The sequence below is a fragment of the Ranitomeya imitator genome, chromosome 1 (assembly GCF_032444005.1).
Source record: "Ranitomeya imitator isolate aRanImi1 chromosome 1, aRanImi1.pri, whole genome shotgun sequence".
Taxonomy (NCBI): domain Eukaryota; kingdom Metazoa; phylum Chordata; class Amphibia; order Anura; family Dendrobatidae; genus Ranitomeya; species Ranitomeya imitator.
The window spans coordinates 1,179,417,009-1,179,444,262 of NC_091282.1; the positions used below are offsets into that span (position 1 = coordinate 1,179,417,009).

At 45.3% G+C, this 27,254-nt stretch overlaps 1 protein-coding gene across 1 annotated transcript in view; it reads left to right on the top strand.

Annotated features, from left to right (window-relative positions):
- Positions 1-1,119: 1,119 nt before the first annotated feature.
- Positions 1,120-27,254, top strand: part of MSANTD1 (Myb/SANT DNA binding domain containing 1) — a 43,948-nt gene continuing 17,813 nt past the window's right edge. Inside the window, exon 1 of the mRNA XM_069745801.1 lies at positions 1,120-1,664. Coding sequence (XP_069601902.1) covers positions 1,411-1,664 — 254 coding nt within the window. The 5' untranslated portion in view covers positions 1,120-1,410. The remainder of the gene's footprint in view (positions 1,665-27,254) is intronic.

Consider the following 27,254-nt stretch of genomic DNA (forward strand, 5'->3'; position numbering starts at 1 on the left):
TATATATATATATAAAAAAGGGGGCTGTAGTACAATTTCAATCTCCCTACAATGATCTCAGGACAAGTATGGCAGCAATAAAAAGGACAGCTGCACACAAAAGTGTGGACAAATAAACAAGAGAACTGTTCAGAAAGGAGCAACAGGATTTTTGCTTTTAAAAAAGCAGTTGGTTTGCACAGCGGCGTACAAACCGCAATGCAGCTATCAGGGAGCCTTATGAGGCAGCCTAATAAGCTACGGAGCTGATGCACAAAAATATAAACTCCATTGTCCCTGCAAAAAAAAGGTGGTGTTGGACAGTGGAAATCGCTACAGCACAAGCAGTTTCGGGGTTAATCTTCCCTCCCTAACTATATCCCTTCTTCTGATGCAGCTGCAGCAACCTCTCCCTATGCTCAGATCAGCAGCAGTAAGATGGCGGTTGGCGTGCACGCCCCTTTATAGCCCCTGTGATGCTGCAGAAAGCAAGCCAATCACTGCCATGCCCTTCTCTAAGATGGTGGGGACCGAGACCTATGTCATCACGCTGCCCACATTCTGCGTCCTCCTTCATTGAATGAGAAATGGCGCTGAAAGCGTCATACGAAACGCGACTTTGGCGCGCTGATCGCCGACCTCATGGCCGATCCCACACTAGGATCGGGTCTGGTTTCACGAAACCCGACTTTGCCTAAAGTCGGCGACTTTTGAAAATGTTCCATCCGTTTCGCTCAACCCTAGTCGCCATCTTCCTTGACCCCCCATAAATTACCTTGCCTACCCTCCATCCATCCATCCATCGACCCTCCAGAAGCCATTCGGCGGCCGGCGCGTCCCTGAATCGTGGTCGTCTTTAATTAACATTCTAACCGGAGAGCTCGCTTTGTGTGTTTGTTCTCTTTTTCTTTCTGTGTCTTTGAAAGGAAAAAAAAAAGACATAAAGAACAACTTAAAAGCTTCTCATAGAAAGCGTGACCCCACAGACGTGCGGATCTTTTATCGCCGCTGCACCATTTTTTTTTAAGTGTTTAAAAGCTTTAATATTGAAGGCCTGTCAACTTTGTCCTGATTATTTGGCTTTCAGTTAAAAGGTTTTTGTTGTTGTAGCTTATGCAGTTGCTCTGTTGCTATGGGAACGTGACATCAAGCTGACGTTTTCCTGTTTAAAAGCTTTTAACTAAATTCCAGCCTGTCAGCTGTAGGCCCCATTTTATGCTCTCAGACTTCAATCTGTTGCAAAAGGGTTTCATATGTTTTCTTGTCATTCAAATGCTCAAGCCTGTCCACCATTGCATCGGGCCTGCTCTGCAAAGGGGACCGCAACTTAAATCTCATCCCTAAGTTGTGGGGGGTGTAGAGAGGTGGGGGTGGTAGTGGAGCAAGGGGGCTTGTCTCTTTTAAAAGCCCTTTCATCTGCTGCATTGAGCAATGGCTGCAGCCGAGGTGCCCAGTTACCTGCTCTCCTCTCAGAGCGAGAAGCACAGGAGGGCCAGGAACTGGACCGATGCCGAAATGAGGGGTCTCATGTTGGTCTGGGAGGAATTCTTCGAGGAGCTCAAGCAAACTAAGAGGAATGCCAAAGTTTACGAACGCATGGCGAACAAGCTCTTCGAGATGACCGGAGAACACCGCCACGGTGAAGAGATCAAAATCAAAATTACCAACATGACTTTCCAGTACAGGTGAGTCTGATTAACTCCTTAAATGTCCTCTTGACTTAAAGGGGATGTCTAGGACTAAGCAATTAATGAGTCTGGCACCCCTACTGATCAGTTCTGAACACCGAGCACCACAGCGCCGCACATGGTTTAGTAGCCGCTGCTAGGTGCTGCGGTTCGTCTGCCATTTAACTGAGCAGATATCAGGTGATTAGTGTTGGTGTTAGGTGTTGGACCCCCAACAATTTTACGTTAATGGCCTATTCTACAGGAAGAGTCACACGCCAAATATAAATCACATGTAGATCGGATGCATGGCTTGGACTGTCCGGCAGCTCTCCCGATCCAAGTATGACATGGCTGAGGTCATACTCGGATTAGAAGATCTGCTAGCCAGTCCAAACTTCACTTTCTGATCTACGTGTGATTTATATCGTCGTGTGACTCTTCCCGTAGAATAGGCCATACAAATCAGACATAGATCGGAATGCAAGGCTTGGACAGTCCGGTGGCTCTCCCGATCCGAGTATGACATGGACGAGTGGCATACTCTGATCAGGAGAGCTGCCAGCCTATCCGAACTTTGCATTCCGATCTACGTGTGATCTATATAGCCGTGTGACTCTTCCCGTACAATTGGCCGTACAAATTAGACATAAATCGGAATGCAAGGCTCGGACTGTCTGACGGCTCTCCCGATCCGAGTATGACACGACTGTGTGTCATAATCGTATCAGGAGAGCCGCCGGCTAGTCCGAGCTTTGCATTTCAATCTACGTATGACTTATATGGTCGTGTGACTCTTCTCATAGAATAGGCCATAAAAATCAGACACAGATCGGAATGCAAGGCTTGGACAGTCCGGTGGCTCTCCCAATCCGAGTATGACATGAACAAGTGTCATACTCTGATCAGGAGAGCTGCCAGCCTATCCGAACTTTGCATTCCGATCTACGTGTGATCTATATAGCCGTGTGACTCTTCCCGTACAATAGGCCATACAAATCAGACATAGATCGGAATGCAAGGCTCGGGCTGGCCGGCGGCTCTACCCATCCGAATATGAAATAATGTACTATATTTCTATGCAGCAGTCGTGCTCGGCCAGTAGAGAGCAATCGGCCAGTCCGAGCATTGTGTTGCGAGTTATACAACCGTACTCTTCCTTACAAATGGGTCATTAATTATTTAGTCCTGGGCATGCCCATACAACTTCAAAAGCTGTCCTTCCCCACACCTCTTATACACAGGCACGTGTGTAAACTACCATGTACCGTGCATGCTCAGTTTAGGTGAGCATGTATGTGTGTTCATTGGCGAGAGGCAAGTAAGCCGCTACCTGACAACTCTGGCACCAGATTTTCTTCCCTGAGAACTTAAAGGGGACTTTTCACTGGAATTTTTACATTTAAATTAAGTACCTCCTACAGTTGTCACTGCCCCACTGATTCTAGAACAGTTTTTATTTTTCTTCTATACCCCTTCGTTCCAAAGTTATGTCCCTCAGTAATAAAGACTCACATTTTCTCCTAACCTAAGTGAGCGTATACCATAGAACTTTGCTATTTCTCTTCTCAGATGCCGGCCAATCAATACATGGTCACGCCCACAGTGAAGTTTTATGGGACACACCCACTCAGTTGAAGGGAAACTTCGTATGTTTATTACTGAGGGGCATAATTTTGGAATAGAGGGACACAGAAGAAAAATAAAAAGTGTTTCATAATCAGCGGAGCAGTGGTAACTGGGCCAGGTGCAAGGTTTAAATTTAGGAATGCAGTGAAAAATCCCCTTTAGGGATCTCCTACACACTTGATCTTCCTTTCAGCTGACCTTACATGTCTATGGAGAGTAAGTAGATCCTTATAAACATACATATATATTAATAATGGTCAGCTAGTCACAATGTAGTTGGTGAGATTATACAGAAGCATAGGAGAGCAGAGAGGATTCTGGGATTGTATTGACTTGTGGGTCTGCTCATTATTCGTGCTATAATGCAGTTGCCATGATTGGTGCTAAACAGGACCACCTTTTGTTGGTACCAGGTATTGCCGCTCAGCTCTATTGAAGTGAATGAGGATGCACTCACAACCTGTAAAAATGTGTGGCGCTGTTTTTGGAAGAAATATGCCATCATTTTTTTTATAATTCCGTACAAGTTCTTTATATCTATAGGCTTCATACCAGGTTACATTTTGGGGGTCAGAAATAGAAACATACAACATAGGGCACTTGTCATCTCTACACGAAGACCAACACTGATATTACTGCCATTTGGTGATCATATAGTGGTAATTACCGGTGCTGCAGAACATGTAAGAGATCACAGCACAGTTACAGACAGGTACGTACACCTGACGTTTCTGTTGGCTTTGTTCACTTTCCCCATCTTCTCCATCTGGCCCACACCACTATGACAACTTCTCCAGCCAAGACTCATCTGCAGAGATTACAATAAAGACACATTTGACTTCACACATTTCCAACACTGTTCCTATATATTCCCAATCTGCACCAACTCCTCATCCTGCTGATACCCCAATACTGAGGCTCTGCTGCCGTATGTGTCTCTATTAATTGCACCTGCTGTGCAAAAACAATCCTCCTCTTACTGTCCCAGATAGCAATGTCACCACTCTGCCCCTTACATAGTAAAATGTCACCTTTTGTGCCCTCACTGTACTCTCCAAACTCTTTAATGGCCCTCACACTGTGTAATGGCCACCAGATTACCTCCCACACTGTATAATAGCCCCAAAAGTAGTCCCCACAGTTTATGATGGTCCCCCACAGTAGAACCCACACTGTATAAAGGCCCCCACGGTATATGATGGCCCTCATTGTAACTCCCACACTGTACGATGGCCCCCACAATAGCCTTCAAACTGTATAGCCCTACATTAGCTCCCACACTGTATAACGGCGACCACAGAAGTCTCCACATCGTATGATGGCCTCCAAGGTAGGTTCCGAACTGTATGATGGCCCCTGCATTAGCTCCCACACTGTATAATGGCCCGATATTAGCTCCCACATTTTATAATGGCCCCCACATTATTTCCCATGCTGTATAACGGCCCCTGCATTAGATTCCATGCTGTATAAGGGCCCCCTACAGTAGCCCACACACTGTATGAGGGGCCCCCATACTTTATGATGCCCCTACAGTCCCACCCCCCATTTTAAATAAAATAAAAAACATTCTATACTTACCTAATCTAGGATCCTGGGAAGTCCTCTGGTAAAGCGCGGGCAGATCAGCGTGCCGTCATCGCATGCAAACGAAATCAGAGTCTCGTCGCAGCACAATAACGTTATCATGCCGGGACTCTGAAGTCCTGTGCTTACTCCAGCGCATCATCTGCTGTTCTGATAAAAACGGAAACAAATTTTCAAAACATCTTGTTTTATTCAGCATCAAGTATGATCGCAGAAGTCCCGGCACTTACAGACTTTGGTGCGATCAGTGAGGTTATTAATAGTGATGGGCGAATATGAATGGTAAAGTTCGGAGTCCGTACCAAACACCTAGTGGCCGTGCACGGACCCCAAATAAGGATTTCTCCAAGAAGTCCGTGTTCGGGTTCGGCAGTCAAATAGCAAGCTAAGCTTTACTGTGTGGGCATTTCTGGCTCAATCACAGTCATGTCAGGTATTGGCAGGGCCATGATTGGCCAGCGCACAGTGTGTTGAAAAAAAGGGATTTGCAGTCGCCTCTATTTTTGATAACCAGTGAAGGTAAAACGGACAGCTGCAGGCTGCAGCCCATAGCTGTGACCTTTACCTTAGCTGCTTATCAAAAATAGAGAGGTTCACACACCATTTTTTTTTTTTTCAATTATTTAAAAAATTTAAAAAAAGGCGTGAGGTTCCCCACATTTTTGATAACCAGCCAAGCTAAAGCGGACAGCTGGGGGCTGGTATTCTGAGACTGGGAAGAGGCCATGGATATTGGTCCTCCCAAGCCTAAAAATAGCAGCCGCCCGAGAAAAGGTGCATGTATTAGATGCACCAATTCTGGCGCTTTGCCCAATTCTTCTCACTTGCCCTAGTGCGATGCGGTAGTTCTCTCATCAGCCAATATCTTTGACCGGCAGTAAACTTTTTACCACCTTTCACAGCTGCTGGCTCATATGTTGTCATCTGTGTGACAGCGTGGGAACTGCAGCGCTCTAATCGACGGTAACGAACGCACTGTCGATCAGAGCTGGTGTTTCCGAGCTGTCATAGAGACACTGGATGTTTGGGCCCCCCATTTAATAGAATGCGGTCTGGGTTCGGGTTCGAGCTTGGGTACTGTTCAGGTACCCAAACCAAACTTTTTCTTAATGTTTGGCTAGACCTGATGAACCCGAACATCCACGGGTCTGCCCATCACTTGTTAATGTTATTTTTATTTTTTTTAAAACATCATTTTTATTGGATTTTTTTTTTTAACAAATAAGCAAAATACATACTGCAAATGTTGTTTCAGATTGTTACACAAAAAACAAAACAATCGTTAATCTTTGTAGCACAAATACTATTAACATGTCCCCTAATGACCCCATCTATCCAGCTTCAGTGATTGTAATCCGACAATCAAATCCTGGACATACAACATCTGATGCAATTATCATGTGACAAATTTTAATTTACCCAAACTACTATTAACGAATACCAATCTGAGTTAACAAAATTATCATTATCTCCTGAATTTCCCCAGTCAGGGCCATATTTGCCACTAGGCACTCGAGGGCACGTGCCTAGGGCGGGGACGATGCTGGGGGCGGCACCTGAGCAAGGTTTTTTTTTTTTAAGTCCTGGGTCACCTCCAGACCGACTGCCCGTCTAACAACCCACCCGCCCCCCCGCCTCTGAGTCCCACCCACCCTCCTTGAAGACGATACTCACCCTGCTCCAGCGATGCCTGGTCTCAGCGTCTGTAGTGCGTCCCGAGTGAGCGATCACGTGGTACCGCTCATTAAGGTCATGAATATGCGCATATTCATGACCTTAATGAGCGGTACCAAATGACCGCTCACTCAGGAATGAGGCGCTGCGCCGGGAGTCGGGACAGAACCAGAGGGATGTCGGCACGGCCGCGCGGTGTGGGACAGCTCGGGGGATGAAGGAGGACGGTAAGCCGCCCGCGCCATGCAAGATGGGAGGAGTGGGAGAGGGGGGTGGAGAGATAAGCCATGCATACAGGGGGAGAATTATGAGCCATACATACGGGGGGAATATGAGCCATGCATACAGGGGGGGAAATTATGAGCCATGCATACGGGGGAATATGAGCCATACATACAGGGGGTGGGAAATTATGAGCCATGCATTCAGGGGGGAATTATGAGCCATGCATACAGGAGGGGGGATATGAGCCATGCATACAGGGGGTGAATATGAGGCATGCATACAGGAGGGGGAATTATGAGCCATGCATACAGGAGGGGGTGATGGTGGAATATGAGACATGCATACAGGAGGTGGGGGGAATTATGAGCCATGCATATGGGGGGGATATGAGCCATGCATACAGGAGGAGGGGGGGAATATGAGCCATGCATATGGGATGGGAGGGAGATGAGCTATGCATACAAGATGGGAGGGGGCATTATACACTATTGAGCATCATGTGGGGTCATTATACAGTATGGAGCATCATGTGTGGCCATTATACAGTATTGAGCATCATGTGTGGCCCTTATACAGTATTGAGCATCATGTGTGGCCATTATACAGTTTGGAGCATCATATGTGGCCATTATACAGTATTGAGCATCATGTGTGGCCCTTATACAGTATTGAGCATCATATGGGGTCATTATACAGTATGGAGCATCACGTGCAGTCATTATACAGTATGGAGCATCATGTGTGGCCATGATACAGTATTGAGCATCATGTGTGGCCCTTATACAGTATGGAGCATAATGTGTGGCCATTATACAGTATGGAGCATCATGTGCAGTCATTATACAGTATTGAGCATCATGTGTGGCCATTATACAGTATGGAGCATCATGTGCAGTCATTATACAGTATGGAGCATCATGTGTGGCCATGATACAGTATTGAGCATCATGTGGGGCCATTATACAGTATGGAGCATAATGTGTGGCCATTATACAGTATGGAGCATCATGTGCAGTCATTATACAGCATTGAGCATCATGTCTGGCCATTATACAGTATGGAGCACTGTGTGGCAATTATACAGTATGGAACATCATGTAGGGCCATTATACAGTACGTGGAGCACTGCGTAGCCATTATACAGTTTGGAGCATCATGTGTGGCCATTACACAGTATGGAGCACTGTGTGGCCATATTTTTTTTTTTGTTATAATTATTGTATACTAGATTGTGGCCCGATTCTAACGCATCGGGTATTCTAGAATATGCATGTCCACGTAGTATATTGCTCAGCCCACGTAGTATATTGCCCAGCCACATAGTATATTGCCCAGCTACGTAGTATATTGCCCAGCCACGTAGTATGTTGCCCAGCCACGTAGTATATTGCCCAGCCACGTAGTATATTGCACAGCCACGTAGTATATTGCACAGCCACATAGTATATTGCCCAATTACGTAGTATACAGCACAGAGCCACGTAGTATATTGCCCAGCTACATAGTATATTGCCCAGTGACGCAGTATACAGCACGGAGCCACATAGTATATTGCCCAGTGACGTAGTATATTGCCCAGTTACGTAGTATACAGCACAGAGCCACGTAGTATATTGCCCAGCTACGTAGTATACAGCACAGAGCCACTAGTATATTGTACAGTGACATAGTATACAGCACAGAGCCACGTAGTATATTGCACAGCGACATAGTATGCAGCACAGAGCCACGTAGTATATTGGCCAGCGACGTAGTATATTGCCCAGTGACGTAGTATATTGCCCAGCCACGTATGTCACAGGTTAAAAAATAAACATACCTAACAATCCGAGGGCCCCTTGTAGTTTAACATACTCACCGTTCTGGTCACTGCTCCTCAGCGTCCCGTCTCTCCGCCTCCTGGGATCCAACGGCGCTATGTCGAGGGGCGCGCGGCTGCCGCCATCTTCTGTTACCAGGATGCTTTGCGAAATTACCCAGATGACTTAGTGGTCTCGCGAGACCGCTAGGTCTTCTGGGTAATTTTGCAAAGCATCGCTGGGAAAGGAAGATGGCGGCAGGCGCGAGCGCCTCAGCGGACAACGGAGGGTGAGTATAGCAGGTTTTTTTTTTTTTTAACATTACTTTTTTTACTATTGATGCCGCATAGGCAGCATCAATAGTAAAAGGTTGTGGACACACAGGGTTAATAGCGGCGGTAACAGAGTGCGTTACCCGCGGCATAACACGGTCCGTTACCGCCGGCATTAACCCTGTGTTAGCGGTGACCGGAGGGGAGTATGGAGCGGGCGCCTGGGAGAGTGACTGCGGGGAGCGGGGAGTATGAAGCAGAGCGCCGGGAACACTGCAGGGAGTATGGAGCGGGCGCCGGGGACACTGCGGGGCGCGAGGAGTATGGAGCGGGCACCGGGGACACTGCGGGGAGCGAGGAGTATGGAGTGGGCGCCAGGGATACTGCGGGGAGTATGGAGCGGGTGCCGGCCACGGACTGCGGGGAGTAAGGAGCGGCCATTTTCTTCCGGACTGTGGCCGTCGCTGATTGGTCGTGGCTGTTTTGCGGCGACCAATCAGCGACTTGGATTTCCATGATAGACAGAGGCCACGACCAATGAATATCCGTGACAGACAGACAGACAGAAGGACCGACGGAAGTACCGCTTAGACAATTATATAGTAGATGAAACAGTGTGATCAGCAGTGCTAAATGGCCATGCGCCACAACCTTTAGACCTCTTTCCCTTCTTCAAAAGTTGGGAGGTATGGTACCGCATTTCCCAGATCACAGCAAGTGCCGCAAATCCCATAGGGAATGAATGAAGCGAAACACAGTGTTGCCGTAAGTGATCCGTTACGTGGCAGATGCAGAAAAACTGCCCGATCTTCTGCAAAAGGCGACTTTCACAACAGTGATTCTTGCCAAAGTCACTGATCACGGGGGGAGCGCGGCCGAGCGCGGCCGGGTGTCAGCTGCCTATCGCAGCTGACATCCGGCACTATGTGCCAGGAGCGGTCACGGACCGCTCCCGGCACATTAACCCCCGGCACACCGCAATCAAACATGATCGTGATGTGCCGGCGGTACAGGGAAGCATCGCGCAGGGAGGGGGCTCCCTGCGGGCTTCCCTGAGCCCCCCGCAGCAACGCAATGTGATCTTGTTGCTGCGAGGGTCTCCCTACCTCCCTCCCTGTTCCAGGCCCGGATCCAAGATGGCCACGGCATCCGGGTCCTGCAGGGAGGGAGGTGGCTTCACAGAGCCTGCTCAGAACAGGCACTGTGAAGCCTGCAGTGCTGTAAGTCAGATCGGTGATCTGACAGAGTGCTGTGCAAACTGTCAGATCACCGATCTGTGATGTCCCCCCCTGGGACAAAGTAAAAAAGTTAAAAAAAAATGTTCCAAATGTGTAAAAAAAAATTAAAAAAATATTCCTAAATAATGGAAAAAAATATATATATTATTCCCATAAATACATTTCTTTATCTAAATACAAAACAAACAAACAATAAAAGTACACATATTTAGTATTGCCGCGTCCATAACGACCCCACCTATAAAACTGGCCCACTAGTTAACCCCTTCAGTAAACACCATAAGAAAAAAAAAAAACGAGGCAAAAAACAACGCTTTATTATCATACCGCCGAACAAAAAGTGGAATAACACGCGATCAAAAAGACAGATATAAATAACTATGGTACTGCTGAAAATGTCATCTTGTCCCACAAAAAACGAGCCGCCATACAGTATCATCAGCAAAAAAATAAAAAAGTTATAGTCCTGAGAATAAAGCGATGCAAAAATAATTATTTTTTCTATAAAATAGTTTTTATCGTATAAAAGCGCCAAAACATAAAAAAATGAGGTGTCGCTGTAATCGTACTGACCCGAAGAATAAAACTGCTTTATCAATTTTACCAAACGCGGAACGGTATAAACGCCTCCCCCAAAAGAAATTCATGAATAGCTGGTTTTTGGTCATTCTGCCTCACAAAAATCGGAATAAAAAGCGATCAAAAAATGTCACGTGCCCAAAAATTTTACCAATAAAAATGTCAACTCGTCCCGCAAAAAACAAGACCTCACATGACTCTGTGGACCAAAATATGGAAAAATTATAGCTCTCAAAATGTGGTAACGCAAAAAATATTTTTTGCAATAAAAAGCGTCTTTCAGTGTGTGACGGCTGCCAATCATAAAAATCCGCTAAAAAACCCGCTATAAAAGTAAATCAAATCCCCCTTCATCCCCCCCTTAGTTAGGGAAAAATTAAAAAAATGTATTTATTTCCATTTTCCCATTAGGGCTAGGGTTAGGGTTAGGGCTAGAGCTAGGATTAGGGCTAGGGCTTGGGTTAGGGCTAGGGTTAGGGTTAGGGTTGGGGCTAGGGTTAAGGCTACAGTTAGGGTTGGGGCTAAAGTTAGGGTTAGGGTTGGGGCTAAAGTTACGGTTAGGGTTTAGATTACATTTACAGTTGGGAATAGGGTTGGGATTAGGGTTAGGGGTGTGTCAGGGTTAGAGGTGTGGTTAGGGTTACTGTTGGGATTAGGGTTTCAGTTATAATTGGGGGGTTTCCACTGTTCAGGCACATCAGGGGCTCTCCAAACGTGATATGGCGTCCGATCTCAATTCCAGCCAATTCTGCATTGAAAAAGTAAAACAGTGCTTCTTCCCTTTCGAGCTCTACCGTGTGCCCAAACAGGGGTTTACCCCAACATATGGGGTATCAGCGTACTCAGGACAAATAGGACAACAACTTTTGGGGTCCAATTTCTGCTGTTACCCTTGGGAAAATACAAAACTGGGGGCTAAAAAATAATTTTTTGTGGGAAAAAAAAGATTTTTTATTTTCATGGCTCTGCGTTATAAAATGTAGTGAAACACTTGGGGGTTCAAAGTTCTCACAACACATCTAGATAAGTTCCCTGGGGGGTCTAGTTTCCAATATGGGGTCACTTGTGGGGGTTTCTACTGTTTAGGTACATTAGGGGCTCTGCAAACGCAATGTGACACCTGCAGACCATTCCATTTAAGTCTGCATTCCAAATGGCACTCCTTCCCTTCCGAGCCCTCCCATGCGCCCAAACAGTGGTTCCCCCCACATATGGTGTATCATCGCACTCAGAACAAATTGGGCAACAAATTTTGGGGTCCAACTTCTCCTGTTACCCTCGGGAAAATACAAGACTGGGGGCTAAAAAAATAATTTTTGTGGGAAAAAATTTTTGTTTTATTTTTACGGCTCTGGATTATAATCTTCTGTGAAGCCCTTGGTGGGTCTAAGCGCTCAAAACACATCTAGATAAGTTCCTTAGGGGGTCTACTTTCCAAAATGGTGTCACTTGTGGGGGGTTTCACTGTTTAGGCACATCAGGGGCTCTCCAAACGCAACATGGCATCCCATCTCAATTCCTGTCAATTTTGCATTGAAAAGTCAAACGGCGCTCCTTCCCTTCCGAGCTCTCCCATGCGCCCAAACAGTGGTTTACCCCCACATATGGGGTATCAGCGTACTCAGGACAAATTGTACAACTTTTGGGGTCCAATTTCTCCTCTTACCCTTGGGAAAATAAAAAATTGGGGGCGAAAAGATAATTTTTGTGAAAAAATATGATTTTTTATTTTTATGGTTCTGCATTATAAACTTCTGTGAAGCACTTGGTGGGTCAAAGTGCTCACCACACCTCTAGATAAGTTCCTTAGGGGGTCTACTTTCCAAAATGGTGTCACTTATGGGGGGTTTCAATGTTTAGGCACATCAGGGGCTCTCCAAACGCAACATGGCGTCCCATCTTAATTCCAGTCAATTTTGCATTGAAAAGTCAAATGGCGCTCCTACACTTCCGAGCTCTGTCATGCGCCCAAACAGTGGTTTACCTCCACATATGGGGTATTGGCGTACTCAGGACAAATTGTACAACAACGTTTGGGGTCCATTTTCTCCTGTTACCCCTGGTAAAATAAAACAAATTGGAGCTGAAGTTAATTTTTTGTGAAAAAAAGTTAAATGTTCATTTTTATTTAAACATTCCAAAAATTCCTGTGAAACACCTGAAGGGTTAATAAACTTCTTGAATGTGGTATTGAGCACCTTGAGGGGTGCAGTTTTTACAATGGTGTCACAGTTGGGTATTTTCTATCATATAGACCCCTCAAAATGACTTCAAATGAGATGTGGTCCCTAAAATAAAATGGTGTTGGAAAAATGAGAAATTGCTGGTCAACTTTTAACCCTTATAACTCCCTAACAAAAAAAAATGTTGGTTCCAAAATTGTGCTGATGTAAAGTAGACATGTGGGAAATGTTACTTATTAAGTATTTTGTGTGACATATCTCTGTGATTTAATTGCATAAAAATTCAAAGTTGGAAAATTGCGAAATTTTCAAAATTTTCGCCAAATTTCCGTTTTTTTCCCACAAATAAACGCAGGTAATATCAAAGAAATTTTACCACTATCATGAAGTACAATATGTCACGAGAAAACATTGTCAGAATCACCGGGATCCGTTGAAGCGTTCCAGAGTTATAACCTCATAAAGGGACAGTGGTCAGAATCGTAAAAATTGGCCCGGTCATTAACGTGCAAACCACCCTTGGGGCTAATGGGGTTAATAGGTGGGACATACTAGAGGGAGAAATATAACTACACCCAAAATTGTCATGTAGATTCCTTGGTCTTAGATTCATAAAGCCTATGCACTAAGTGCAAGGGTTGTCAAGATTAGAAGGAACTGAAATACACCCTGGAAGACACGAAGAGAAGGGCCTCAGAAAACATTTTTAAGGAGTGGGACTCTTAGACTGGTACAGCCCATGTACTAAGTACAAGGTTTGAAAAACATTTACCCCCGTAAATGTAAGAAAATTATAGAGGTATGTCTCATACACATCCTGTAAAAATTATGAAGGAGAGTATCATTCACACACTGGAAAAATTAAGAGCAAGAGTCACATGATGAACCTCTAAAAATTATGACCGAGGGCCGCATGATGACCCTCTAACAGCATAATTCCCAACTGTCCTGTATCCAGTGGGACAGTCCCGATTTTGAGACTCTGTCCCACTGTCCTGGTCAGGATCCTCCTTTTCCCGCATGGCCTCAGACCAAATGTACCGCCACTTTAAACTGCTAGTGCAATCGCTAGCTGTGCTGGATCGGAGCAGATATTGCTACTCACTCTGACACTGACTGGCACAGGAGAGGTATTTATCAGTGGCGTACCGGAGCTGCAGTGATGTGACCAGTCAGCAGTGCGGCATGGCTGGATTACATCATTCAGTGCCGTGGGAGAGGAAGCTGCCGGCTGCTGCAAGGGAGCACAGTGAGCGGTGAGAGGTTGTGTGTGTGTGTGTGTCTGTAGGTGTCTGTGTGGTGATGGAGAAGGCAATGATGAGGGTGTGAGAGCAATGATGGGGTGGAGTAACTGTGTGGCCATTATACTGTACGCAGCATCATGTGGGGCCATTATACAGTACACAGCATCATGTGGGGCCATTATACAGCATGCAGCATCATATAGAGCCATTATACAGTTAGGTCCATATATATTTGGACAGAGACAACATTTTTCTAATTTTGGTTATATACATTACCACAATGAATTTTAAACAAAACAATTCAGATGCAGTTGAAGTTCAGACGTTCAGCTTTCATTTGAGGGTATCCACATTAAAATTAGATGAAGGGTTTAGAAGTTTCAGCTCCTTAACATGTGCCATCCTGTTTTTAAAGGGACCAAAAGTAATTGGACAATTGATTCCAAGGCTATTTCATAGACAGGTGTGGGCAATTCCTTCATTATGTCATTCTCAATTAAGCAGATAAAAGGCCTGGAGTTGATTTGAGGTGTGGTGCTTGCATTTGGAAGGTTTTGCTGTGAAGTAAACATGCGGTCAAAGGAGCTCTCCATGCAGGTGAAACAAGCCATCCTTAAGCTGCGAAAACAGAAAAAACCCATCCGAGAAACTGCTACAATATTAGGAGTGGCAAAATCTACAGTTAGGTACATCCTGAGAAAGAAAGAAAGCACTGGTGAACTCATCAATGCAAAAAAAACCTGGGCGCCCACAGAAGGCAACAGTGGTGGATGATCGCAGAATAATCTCCATGGTGAAGAGAAACCCCTTCACAACAGCCAACCAAGTGACCAACACTCTTCAGGAGGTCGGCGTATCAATATCCAAATCTACCAGAAAGAGAAGACTGCATGAAAGTAAATACAGAGGGTTCACTGCACGGTGCAAGCCACACATAAGCATCACGAATAAAAAGGCTAGACTGGACTTTGCTAAAAAACATCTAAAAAAGCCAGCACAGTTCTAGAAGAACATTCTTTGGACAGATGAACCCAAGATCAACCTCTACCAGAATGACGGAAAGATAAAAGTATGGCGAAGGCATGGTACAGCTCATGATCCAAAGCATACCACATCATCTGTAAAACACAGCGGAGGCAGTGTGATGGCTTGGGCATGCATGGCTGCCAGTGGCACTGGGTCACTAGTGTTTATTGATGACGTGACACAGGACAGAAGCAGCCGAATGAATTCTGAGGTATTCAGAGACATACTGTGTGCTCAGATCCAGCCAAATGCAGCCAAACTGATTGGTCGTCGTTTCACACTACAGATGGACAATGACCCAAAACATAAAGCCAAAGCCACCCAGGAGTTTATTAAAGCAAAGAAGTGGAATATTCTTGAATGGCCAAGTCAGTCACCTGATCTCAACCCAATTGAGCATGCATTTCACATGTTAAAGACTAAACTTCATACAGAAAGGCCCACAAACAAACAGCAACTGAAAACCACCGCAGTGAAGGCCTGGCAGAGCATCAAAAAGGAGGAAACACAGCGTCTGGTGATGTCCTTGTGTTCAAGATTTCAGGCAGTCATTGCCAACAAAGGGTTTTCAACCAAGTACTAGAAATCAACATTTTATTTAAAATTATTGAATCTGTCCAATTACTTTTGGTCCCTTTAAAAACAGGGTGGCACATGTTAAGGAGCTGAAACTCCTAAACCCTTCATTCAATTTTAATGTGGATACCCTCAAATGAAAGCTAAAAGTCTGATCTTGAACTGCATCTGAATTGTTTTGTTTAAAATTCATTTTGGTGATGTCTATAACCAAAATTAGAAAAATGTTGTCTCTGTCCAAATATATATGGACCTAACTGTACAGTACCCAGCATCATGTGGGGCCATTATACTGTACCCAGCATCATGTGGGGCCATTATACTGCACGCATCATGTGGGGCCATTATACTGTACGCAGCATCTTGTGGGCCTGTTGTGAATTCTGTGATCAAGCTCCCTCCTGTGGTCACGAGTGGTACTGCGGCTTCTGAGTTTCCTTCCTCAGGTGATGAGGTTAAGTCGTTAGGTGCTGCTCTATTTAACTCCACCACGTGCCTTGATCCTGGCCTTCAGTCAATGTTCTAGTATTGGTCTTGCTTCCTCCTGGATCGTTCCTGTGGCCTGTCTGCTCAGCATAAGCTAAGTTCTGCTTGTGTCCTTTTGTTGCTATATTTTCTGTCCAGCTTGCTTTTTTGGTTCTGCTTGCTTGCTGGAAGCTCTGAGACGCAGAGGGAGCACCTCCGTACCGTTAGTCGGTGCGGAGGGTCTTTTTGCCCCTCTGCGTGGTTGTTTGTAGGTTTTTGTGTTGACCGCAAAGCTATCTTTCCTATCCTCGGTCTATTCAGTAAGTCGGGCCTCACTTTGCTAAATCTATTTCATCTCTGTGTTTGTATTTTCATCTTAACTCACAGTCATTATATGTGGGGGGCTGCCTTTTCCTTTGGGGAATTTCTCTGAGGCAAGGTAGGCTTATTTTTCTATCTTCAGGACTAGCTAGTTTCTTAGGCTGTGCCGAGTTGCATAGGGAGCGTTAGGCAATTTAGGGATTGCAGTCAGCAGAGTTTCCACGTCTCAGAGCTCGTCCTATGTTTTGTGGTTTTTGTCAGGTCACTTGTGTGCTCTGAACTTCAAGGTCCATTGTGGTTCTGAATTACCTATTCATAACAGGGCCATTATACTGTACGCAGCATCATGTGGGGCCATTATAAAGTACGCAGCATCATGTGGGTCCATTATACTGTACCCAGCATCATGTGGGGCCATTATACAGTACGCAGCATCATGTGGAGCCATTAAACAGTACGCAGCATTATGTGGGGCCATTATACAGATTGCAGCACTATGTGGGGCCATTATACTGTATGCAGCATCATGTGGACCCAATATACTGTATGGAGCATCATGTGAGGCCATTATACTGTACGCAGCATCATGTGGGGCCATTATACAGTATGCAGCATCATGTAGAGCCATTATACTGTACGCAGCATCATGTGGGGCCATTATACAGTACACAACATCATGTGGTGTCATTATACAGTATGCAGCATCATGTGGAGCCATTATACTGTACGCAGCATCATGAGGGGCCATTATACAGTACGCAGCATCATGTGGGCCAATTATACAGTATTGAGCATAATGTTTGGCCATTATACAGTATGGAGCACTGTGTGGCCATATTTTTTTGTTTATAATTATTGTTTATGAAACGGTGTGATCAGCAGTGCTAAATGGGTGTGGTTGTGGCATGGATATGGGTGTGACTAGTTCTGAAATGGGTGTGGACAGGGGCGTGGCCTAAAATTTATTGCAACCCTTGTCCCTCTTTGCCTTCTTCAAAAGTTGGGAGGTATGTCTAAGGCGATGTGCCCACATTGCGGATTTTTAGCGTTTTTTAAGCATTTTTGTGGCATTTTTCCGCTGCCGAAACGCCTAAAAAACGCTTATGCAGCGGCCCCCCTAGGGCTAGGGGTGACTCGGTACCGGGCCCTCCGGTTCTCAATGGGGATTGTCACGGTGGCTGACCCGGTCCGTGGCCCTCGGGAGGTCCGTAGAATAAATTGGGGAAAGGTCTTTAAAGGAATAATGTTCGTGACGCCACCTGTGGTATTCGGTCAGGGTGACCGACGCTGCTTAGGGGTCCGCTGGGGTGATGTTATGGCAGCTAGATGGTGTACCTTCCCACAGGTGAAGTATGTCCCCAGGGCTTCCCAGAGTGTAGATGGTGGATGATGTAAGGCGCAGTGAATAACGAGGACACAAGGTTGCAGTCTCTTTACCTTTACTGAAGGCTTCAGCATCCACAGTCCAGGGTAAGGACCACAGGGTAGGCAGAGTCAGGCTGGTCCAAGGGCAATTCCAGAGTTCCCCTTATCCAGGTGGAATTCAATAGCCTTCCTCTAGCGCTGGGCATTGTAGTACCTCCCTGCTGAGCAACTCGGTAAGGTCCTCACAACTATTGTAGATGTTAAGTCTCTTCCTCTCTGTCCCCCGATGGTTAGGATAGGACAAACCCGTATGACTGGTGGCCTGAGGCTTTTTATAGGGACCCTGGAGATGCCCCGACCCCCACAAGTTGCCACCCTGCCTCCTGGGTATATGGTCGGGCAGTCAAGGTAGAATCAACTGTCCTGCCAGTCTCTGACGTAACAGCATAGGGATCCTTACTCCCTCGGTGTTCTGTCTACCGGCACTGCGCTTCAGAAGGAGGCAGCCTGCTTCTAGCTGGTCTCCCAATTATGTTTCTCTCCTGTTGCTATGACTTCAATTCTCACTCACTGCAACACAATTCCTTTCAATGTCTCTTTCTTGGAGTACTGCCGCATGGAATACAGACGCAGCTCCGTTTACCCTTGTCTTCCGCAGGCCACAGTCTGGAGCTGGCTGGAACCCACTCCAACCAGCCTCTGCCAAACTCGGTCAGGACTCACTGACTTTCTCCTACTCCCTCCAGTCAGCTTCTGTCTCTCGACTCCCTAACTTTGTAACCAACCCACCAGTTTTACCTATGTGTGAGGAGTGCCCTAATAGATAGAGCTTAGCTCCCCCTGGCGGACTGGAGTGTGAAGTGTGTTTTGTGGTTGTGATACCTGGACCGAAGATCTCCTTCATTGCCCTCAGACGTAACATCACTCCGCCCGGTGGAAGAATAACATTACTGCTACGACCAGGACTCTGGGGCGCTGCACTTACTTAAAGCATCCCATTATTTTTAATGGCATTCCGCAATTGTTGTGTCCATGCTGCGTTTTTTTCCGCAGCGGAAAAAAACGCAGCATGTTCATTAATTTTGCGGAAAATCGGCGGTTTTGCCGCTATAGATTGTATTTGGACCATTAGAAAAAACACTACAAATACGAAATAAAAACGCAAAAAATCAGCTAGAAAACGCAAGCGGATTTCCCGCCAAGGGAGTCCGGATTTGATCAGGAAAATTCTGCATACATTCTGCAACGTAGGCACATAGCCTTAAAGTTATGAGTGAGGGCTGCATGATGACCCTCTAAAAATTTGGAACAAGGGCAGCCTGATGAAGCTGTTGATATGGCGGAGGAGGAGGACCAGGACAAGAGATAGAAGAAACCATGAACAGTATACCCTTTTTTGAGATGTGCGTGGGAATACAGCAGAAATAAAAGGAAAATTTGAATTGGCTTTATGTTCAACTGCTGTTATTCGGTGGGGTTGAGAAGACTGGACCAATCTGTGCACCAACAACATGTCCACTTTCCTGCCTCTAATCGCAGACCTTGCACATTTTAAATTAGGTTTATGCCTGCAAACTTTCTGGCATTAATAGGGAAAAGAAAATATATAACCCAGAAAAGGACTTTAGGTTGCAGCAGCAGTATACCTATAGAAAGACTATAAGGCAATAAACCCTGACTATGTGACAAGACAGAATTTTATCTTAATTAACCAGATGTCTATTTTCAGTAATCAAGGAGGAATAGACTGTTATCTATATGTTGATTTTTGAATTTCTGCGTTTGTTCTTTGGTTGGTCAAGAAAACACAGATTTTTATTAATTTAAGCCTGTAATATTGACTTTTAAGTTGACGTTTGTTGTAACATATTGTGCTGTTATTCTGGATGACAGAGACGCAGGGTAATTAAGAAATGAAGTTTGCTGGAAATGTTGATTACAGGTAGCTTGTTGACTTGTAAAACAGAGGAGTAAAAAACTATGCAAACTGATTAAATTGTCAAACTTTGCGAGTTAACCTCATCACATCTTCCTTTTCACCGCTGGCTGCTGGCTTGCAGGACAATAGTTGTGAGCTACATAACTGGGACATGCCTCTTACAATATACATACAGACATCCAGATAGCCAAGAGATCCAAAGAAACAGAGACTCTTTACAAAATTACAGAAAGGAACACCCTACAGCATAGCTGCCAGATCATGGCTCCATCACGAGGGACATAGATTTGACATTCTACAGGATGCCAGCTTAGGCGACCATGGCCTCAACTGAAAGAATACAGATCTGCTCCATTGACCATCAATGATTGATTGATATGCTTGGGGTAGTCAGGATTTGGACCCACCGGTCACCTGAGCCCCATTGATATGTTTGGGAAGCCAAGATTGGGACCCACCGTTCACCTGGCTCCATGGAGATGTTGGAGAAGCCAGGTTGTGACCCTCTGGTCAACTCACCTTGTACCTCAATGGACTGTCATCTTCCTAAGCTTGTCGTTACCTCCTTTATGTGCGTGCCACAGATGGGGGTAGTCGATCCTGGAAGCTCTGAAGTAACAGCTGATCTTATCCCGGCGAGTCAGCGGAAGGGTGAGACTGTAATTTTGCACCATCTTGGGTATTGCTCTTGTACTGTTCTACGTGTTATTTACCTGTCTTATGGTTCAACAAAGTATTGTCACACTGTTTTACCATCACCCTGTGTTGTCTGAGTAGTATTATACCCACGGTAAAAGGAGAGTGGGCGTTCGGTGGAATGTGCCATAGTCCATGAGGTTTCAGCTACTGAACTAGAGCACCTGCTGAACCCCATGTCTCCACAGCCTCTAATCCAAAGCTATCCCTCCTCCACCAGCTTTCTCTATATTGAATGCAGGTAACAGCGGTTTTACTAGAGAAAGGACAGTATGTAGTCCTGTAAAGGATTTTTGTTTTAACGGTGCAGCAGTGGAATAAAAGTACTGAAATAGCAATTAGACACTGCCTATAAACCTGCTCTAATCTAAGCTCTCCCTCCTATATCAACTGTCCTGAACTGCTTCAAGAAAAGATTGTGCCGAGCATCGCATCACTGGGTCTTATATAAGACCTGATGACGCAATGTGGCGGCCAATTACAGTAATGCCAGGAGCCAACATGACTACTGCATTGCCGTATATGGCAGGGAATCCCTGCATATTTATTGGCCACCAGGCACAAAATATGCGGGACATTGACTTGAGCATTTTGCTCGAGCATCCCCGTTACTCAATAGAGTAACCAGCATACCCAAGTATCCCATTGCTTTATCGAGTAGTGCCGAGTATGCTCGCTAATCATTAGAGGTTATAGCTAATCAGGTCGAACAATTAGGTGGTTATAACTAATAAAGGCAGACAATGTTGCAGTTAGAGCTGATAAAGGAGGACAATGTGGTGTTTTTAGCTTATAATTGCAGACAATGGTGGTTATGGTTAATAATGGTTGACAATGCGAAGGCCATATTCCATAAGAGTGAGACCATGGGAAACATATTTTGTGCAGGGAACACAGAGAGGGGCAATTATTTCTTCAGGGACACAACTAATGGCAGATATTTTTATTCAGGAGCATTATAATGACACTGTTATTTTTAAGGACACCATGTCAAGGTATGCTGCTGAAGACCAGAGAAGAGGGAAAATCATTATAGAATCTGAACAAGATGGAGAAAATAAAAGAGGGCAACTTCAATTGGAGAAGATGTCACCTATAAGCTACCTAGATGTAAATGTTACTTTATGATACTGACTATGTCTCCTCAGAACTGTGGTTCCTATATGGTCCACAGTCTGATGATTGATTTTAACCACAACGCACAGTATTTTGTTACCATTTTTAAGGAAATACTTTGAATTGTAAGTGCATTCAATATAATTGTATATGAGGGTGACCTGTGTTAAGCTTGGTGATGTATTCTTGTAGTGATGGTGGATCTGGCGCTGTGTTCATGTAGTAATGATGGTTGTTTTGATGTATTTATGTTCTATTAGTGGTTATGGTGATGTATTTGTGTAGTGTTGGTGCTTCTGGTGATGTATTCATGTACTGATGGTGGTTCTGGTGATGCATTCAACAGCCCGGTTCTTTCAAATCTCACTGTCACTATGGCAGACGTTCGGCTACATACAATCAGGGCCGGCGTCAGCACCCGGCGTACCCGGGCAAGTGCCGGGGCCCTGGCGAGACAGGGGGGCCCATTCAGGGCCGGCGTTAGGAGCAGGCAGCTGCCTAGGGCCCCTGCTCCCCCAGGGGCCCTCAGCTAGCGGCACATCACGCAGCCGCTATGGGGCCTCTGTGAGGCAGGGGGGCCTGCCTGTCGCCAGCGCCAACTCCCCCGCCGCCGCATTGAACTATTCCGGCGTCTGCCGGTAAAGTTCAAAGCAAATGATGGAGGAGAGAGCGTCACTCACCTGACACTCCCTCTTCCATCATTCCCCACTCTGCCTCTGACACTGCGGTTGCGCGATGACGTCATAGCGTACTCGTTGTGTGCCAGGCAGTGCAGCGTCAGCCGCCGAGACTGGAACAGGGAGCAGCGTGGGCACATTGAGAGGTGAGGAGTGTTTTTTTGTAACTATAACAGTGAGTACTGGACTATGGGGCCATTCTTGGGGGGGAGGGGGGCTGTGCTGTATACTACATGTCTGTGCTATACAGTGGGGCAAAAAAGTATTTAGTCAGTCAGCAATAGTGCAAGTTCCAGCACTTAAAAAGATGAGAGGCGTCTGTAATTTACATCATAGGTAGACCTCAACTATGGGAGACAAACTGAGAAAAAAAAATCCAGAAAATCACATTGTCTGTTTTTTTTAACATTTTATTTGCATATTATGGTGGAAAATAAGTATTTGGTCAGAAACAAAATTTCATCTCAATACTTTGTAATATATCCTTTGTTGGCAATGACAAAGGTCAAACATTTTCTGTAAGTCTTCACAAGGTTGCCACACACTGTTGTTGGTATGTTGGCCCATTCCTCCATGCAGATCTCCTCTAGAGCAGTGATGTTTTTGGCTTTTCGCTTGGCAACACGGACTTTCAACTCCCTCCAAAGGTTTTCTATAGGGTTGAGATCTGGAGACTGGCTAGGCCACTCCAGGACCTTGAAATGCTTCTTACGAAGCCACTCCTTCGTTGCCCTGGCGGTGTGCTTTGGATCATTGTCATGTTGAAAGACCCAGCCACGTTTCATCTTCAATGCCCTTGCTGATGGAAGGAGGTTTGCACTCAAAATCTCACGATACATGGCCCCATTCATTCTTTCATGTACCCGGATCAGTCGTCCTGGCCCCTTTGCAGAGAAACAGCCCCAAAGCATGATGTTTCCACCACCATGCTTTACAGTAGGTATGGTGTTTGATGGATGCAACTCAGTATTCTTTTTCCTCCAAACACGACAAGTTGTGTTTCTACCAAACAGTTCCAGTTTGGTTTCATCAGACCATAGGACATTCTCCCAAAACTCCTCTGGATCATCCAAATGCTCTCTAGCAAACTTCAGACGGGCCCGGACATGTACTGGCTTAAGCAGTGGGACACGTCTGGCACTGCAGGATCTGAGTCCATGGTGGCGTAGTGTGTTACTTATGGTAGGCCTTGTTACATTGGTACCAGCTCTCTGCAGTTCATTCACTAGGTCCCCCCGCGTGGTTCTGGGATTTTTGCTCACCGTTCTTGTGATCATTCTGACCCCACGGGGTGGGATTTTGCGTGGAGCCCCAGATCGAGGGAGATTATCAGTGGTCTTGTATGTCTTCCATTTTCTAATTATTGCTCCCACTGTTGATTTCTTCACTCCAAGCTGGTTGGCTATTGCAGATTCAGTCTTCCCAGCCTGGTGCAGGGCTACAATTTTGTTTCTGGTGTCCTTTGACAGCTCTTTGGTCTTCACCATAGTGGAGTTTGGAGTCAGACTGTTTGAGGGTGTGCACAGGTGTCTTTTTATACTGATAACAAGTTTAAACAGGTGCCATTACTACAGGTAATGAGTGGAGGAAAGAGGAGACTCTTAAAGAAGAAGTTACAGGTCTGTAAGAGCCAGAAATCTTGATTGTTTGTTTCTGACCAAATACTTATTTTCCACCATAATATGCAAAAAAAATGTTAAAAAAACAGACAATGTGATTTTCTGGATTTTTTTTTCTCAGTTTGTCTCCCATAGTTGAATTCTACCTATGATGTAAATTACAGACGCCTCTCATCTTTTTAAGTGGTGGAACTTGCACTATTGCTGACTGACTAAATACTTTTTTGCCCCACTGTATACTACATGGCTGTTCTATATACTACGTGGGCCGTGTTATATACTATGTGGCTGTGCTATATACTATATGGGCTGTTATATGCTACGTGGGCTGTGCTCTATACTACATGGCTGTTCTATATACTAAGTGGGCCGTGTTATATACTATGTGGCTGTGCTATATACTACGTGGACCGTGTTATATACTACGTGGGCTGTGCTAATATAATATGTGGCTTTGCTATATACTATATTGGCTGTTATATACTACAAGGCTGTTATATGCTACTTGGCTGTGTTATATACTACGTGGGCTGTGTTATATACGATCATGAATCGTGGTATGTGTTAAAGGGGGGGCCCACTGAGACTCTTTCGCCCGGGGCCCTTAAAAACCTGGAGCCAGCCTTGCATACAATGATCAGAGTCCAATCTGCTTGACTTGAAGACTGGGCCTGGGGTTTTGACCGGCACAATCTGGGCTCGGTGCTTGACCCATGATGTGCCGCTTGTCTCAATCTCCAGCCACTCTTTGATCGCTCTACCTCTGCGTTCCATCGCTTACACGTCCTCTATGTCTCACCTATTGGCGCCAACTCCCTTCCCGTCTTATCACTTCAGCCTTTTATATTTGATGACTGTGCCACAGCTACTACCTGACCCGGTGTCCCCTTCAAGTTCATCCCTCCAGTAATGCTTTCTCAAGCTTCAAGTTCCACCCTACTTGATTCGCTCAACAGATGGCGTCATTTGATCGCAAGCCCATAGAACATTGGTGAATCACATCTTCAGCTTCCCACCTGTCATGATCCAGACCGGGTTTTGAGTCCTGTCTTCCCTTTTCCCAGTCTTATCATGTCAGGGGTTAACTTTTCTCAGCCTCAGTCTGGCCTCAGGTTTGCTATTTATCCCCGCTGAGTCCTGCAGATCATGTCAGTTATAGTTTTTGCCTAGTGCTGCTGTAGCGGACTCTGATTGATCCTGCCGTGTTTGCTGTCTGAACCAGTGTCTCTGTTTTCCCCTGTTCAGGTCTTGATTCAGTGATTCCCTTTAGTGTGCAGACCTCCTGGTTTTGATTTGGTTTGTATCTTGACCTGTTTCTGTCCTTTGTATTTTGGCTTATCCGCTCCTGACTGTTACAGACCCCTGGCTTGTCTCTGACCGTGAGTTTGCTTATTCCTTTGGTACTGAACTACAGTCTAGGATTTGACCTGGTTTGTTTGACTATTCTGCTGCCACCTTTGGTAGCCACACTGCTGCACTGCAAGTTAGCTCTGTTTAGGTGCAGACCTGCTTCCTCTCTACTGCCATCTAGTGAAGCCTGCACCTATCTGCATTGCAGCAGCATGACACCACCCCTTTACAAGTGTATAAAATGTTGTACATAGTGTAAATGCTGCTGTTGTCCTGGAGTCGGCATGGTTTTTATTTAGATTCTGTGCCTATCTGTTCCTGAGATATGGCCTCTTCTTACCTGTTTGTAAATCTAAGTGGGCGTGGTACTTAGCACTTCTCTGTGGGCGTCTTCTTGTGAATCATGCCCAGTTGACTAAGAAGACTAGATTTACATACAAGGAGGGGGGGCATATTTTAGGAATGGAGGGCCCAGGGATTAAAGAAAAACAATGTTGGATTCAGGAGAACAGCGTCATTTACATCAGGTAAAAAAAAAATGTGACAGGTCTTTTCTAACTACTGGGTCCTACGTGGTAAAGGTTGCACATTTGGAAAGTTCACCCTTCTTAGGGGGTCATTTATCAAAATCACAACTAGACAAGTGGAAGACCCAGATAGAATAAGGACCCATGCAAGACCAATATTTGGGCCCCTCTTTGTGTCTGTAACAGAAGCTTTGTGCTGATTTAAAGGTGGAAGTGGCCCCCTTACCTCTCGGGCCCCTGTGTGGCTGCACATATTGCACCAATGATATGTCCACCCCTGGGGTAGACATTGCTTCATTCATAAATAGTCCACCTTACCAATAGTGACTGTATTCAGGTCCAATGTGAAAATCCTCTGGCACAACAATTCTTATATACTCTATAAATGTAGCAGAGCTGAGCTTGTGTTTCACCCCTATTTTACTACAATAGTTACTCTGCTCTCATTCTCTCCCAAATTTCCAGTTTTGTAATGAACTTTTGCAGAACAGATATATGTTTGAGGCTGTAACATTTGTGCACTGCATTGTGGTAGATGTACCTGCAATGCCTGGTAACATACAGTGCCAAATTGTGGCAAGTGACAAAGTCAGCTCTGCTACAATTATAAATCAGTAAATTCCGTCTGGATGGGGAGCTTTCCTGAATGGTGATCTGTTTTGGATTAAGTTATTGCAGTCACATTTCTGTCTTGTTTCCTGGGCACTGTGACAAAGCACAGAATTGCTCAGACTAGGGATGTTTGCATACATATACTGTACACTGCTAAAAAAAATAAAGGGAACACTAAAATCCCACATCCTAGATATCACTGAATGAAATATTGCAGTTGTAAATGTTTATTCATTATATAGTGGAATGCGTTAAGAACAGTAAAACCTAAAAATGATCAATGTAAATCACAAATAGCATCACACGGAGGTCTGGAGTTAGAATGATGCTCAAAATCAAAGTGAAAAATCAAATTGCAGGCTGATCCAACTTCAGTGGAAATGCCGCAAGACAAGGAAATGATGCTCAATCGTGTGTGTGGCCTCCACCTGCCTGTATGACCTCCCTACAATGCCTGGGCATGCTCCTGATGAGGCAGCGGATGGTCTCCTGAGGAATATCCTCCCAGACCTGGACTAAAGCATCCGACAACTCATGGACAGTCTGTGGTCCAACGTGACGTTGGTGGTTGGAGCAAGATATGATGTCACAGATGTGTTCAAGCGACCCCTCCACGCAGGGCCGTATTTAGAGTTTCTGCTGCCCTATGCACTTTTAGTGCTGCCTCCCCCTTTGGTAAGTATGACACTATCGGCAGTGACTTTGGCAAGAATCGCTGTTGTGAAAGTCGCCTTTTGCAGCAGATTGGGGAGTTTTTCTGCATCTGCCGTGTAACGGATCACTTACGGCAACACTGCGTTTGGCTTCATTCATTCCCTATGGGATTTGCGGCACTTGCTGTGATCTGGGAAATGCGGTACCATACCTCCCAACTTTTGAAGAAGGGAAA